This window comes from Alligator sinensis, unplaced genomic scaffold (genome assembly GCF_000455745.1).
Source record: "Alligator sinensis unplaced genomic scaffold, ASM45574v1 scaffold137_1, whole genome shotgun sequence".
Classification (NCBI taxonomy): domain Eukaryota; kingdom Metazoa; phylum Chordata; order Crocodylia; family Alligatoridae; genus Alligator; species Alligator sinensis.
This window is the reverse complement of record NW_005842545.1, coordinates 1,076,467-1,077,701: the sequence shown is the minus strand read 5'-3', so window position 1 is coordinate 1,077,701 and position 1,235 is coordinate 1,076,467. Positions and strand designations below refer to the sequence as shown.

The 1,235-nt window shown below is 59.4% G+C and overlaps 1 protein-coding gene across 1 annotated transcript in view; it reads right to left on the bottom strand.

Annotated features, from left to right (window-relative positions):
• LOC102375077 (host cell factor 1) overlaps positions 1–1,235 on the bottom strand; it is a 22,300-nt gene that overhangs the window by 8,182 nt on the left and 12,883 nt on the right. Inside the window, exons 14-15 of the mRNA XM_025213674.1 lie at positions 1,094–1,235; positions 886–1,024 (exon numbers count right to left, since the gene is read on the bottom strand). Of these exons, the coding sequence (XP_025069459.1) occupies positions 886–1,024; positions 1,094–1,235 (281 nt within the window). The remainder of the gene's footprint in view (positions 1–885; positions 1,025–1,093) is intronic.

Sequence of the window (1,235 nt, the reverse complement as noted above, 5' to 3'; positions counted from 1 at the left end):
GTAGGGAACAGATTGTGGCTCAGCCCCAAAAATCCCAGCCCAGGATGCAGCGCTCTGCCCACCCATGGCTCCAATCCTATTTGCCTGGCTATGCATCCTGCCTATGCAGCTCCCGGACAGTTACCATGGAGACCCTGGGATATTGGGGTGGTGACAGCACAGACCTGAGGCTAAGCCACAATCCTCTGCCCGCCCCTGCCCGCAGAAGCCACACCTGCTGCAGGGGTGTGCAGGCAGTGGATGGCGATTCTGCTTCAGGGCCATGCTGTCACTGCCCCATGATCCTGGCCTTACCTACCCACCCACCCAGCCTCACCCACCCACCTGCCCAGCTCCCAAATATCACTGCCTGCCTGTCCCTGGTTCTGTACTACGTAAGAGTTTTGGTGAACTGTTGCAGGTGTGCAGGGAGGCGATGCAGGGTGTTGACCTGGCCTGTGACAGCTCAGCAAAACTCCCTACATAGCCCACGGGCCCAAATAATTGCCCACCCCTGCCTTAACATGACTCCCAGAAGACCTGGTGGCCAAGCAGTAGGATACTATGGGATAGCAGAAATAAGAATGGCATGCTGGGACAGCTTGCAGGGGAAGGGGCATCATGCGTAACCCCAGGGTCCCAGCATGATTCCCAGCAGGCCTTTGGGGGCCCAGCAGCAGTGCATTGTGGGATAGCAATGAGAGAGAAATTCCACGCTGGGATAAGCATCCCAATCTCCCAGGCCTTTCAAGAGCCAAGAGCAGTGTACTGTGGAGCGTCTCCCATAGCAGGGGCCACAGTGCCCGCTGGGGTACTAGTACGAATGCTCGTGGGCAGGAAGCGTTGCATTCCGGGATACCCATAGTGGAAGGACTCCACATCACCACCACCCACTGCCCCCAATACCTGTGGTTCCCTTGACGACCAACGTGGTGACGGTGGGCTTCACAGCTGAGACGGTGACGGGGGTGACAAGGCGCACCCCTCCCATGGGCACTGTCCTCAGGATTGTGCCCGGCTGCCCTGGCGCCCCTTTCAGTACCACCTGGGGGAGAGGGATCAGTCAGTGCCTGGCTGCATGCCCCCCTGGGCCCCCCAGACACCTTGCACTCACCTGTGTGACCCCTTGCTGCCCATGGCCTGTGGCCAGCTTGGGCACTGCTGTGATGATCTTGGCAGGGGTGCCAGTACCCGAGGTCATGACTTTGGTGGTGATGATGGTGATGGGGGACTTGATGCCGGGACTGCTCGTCACA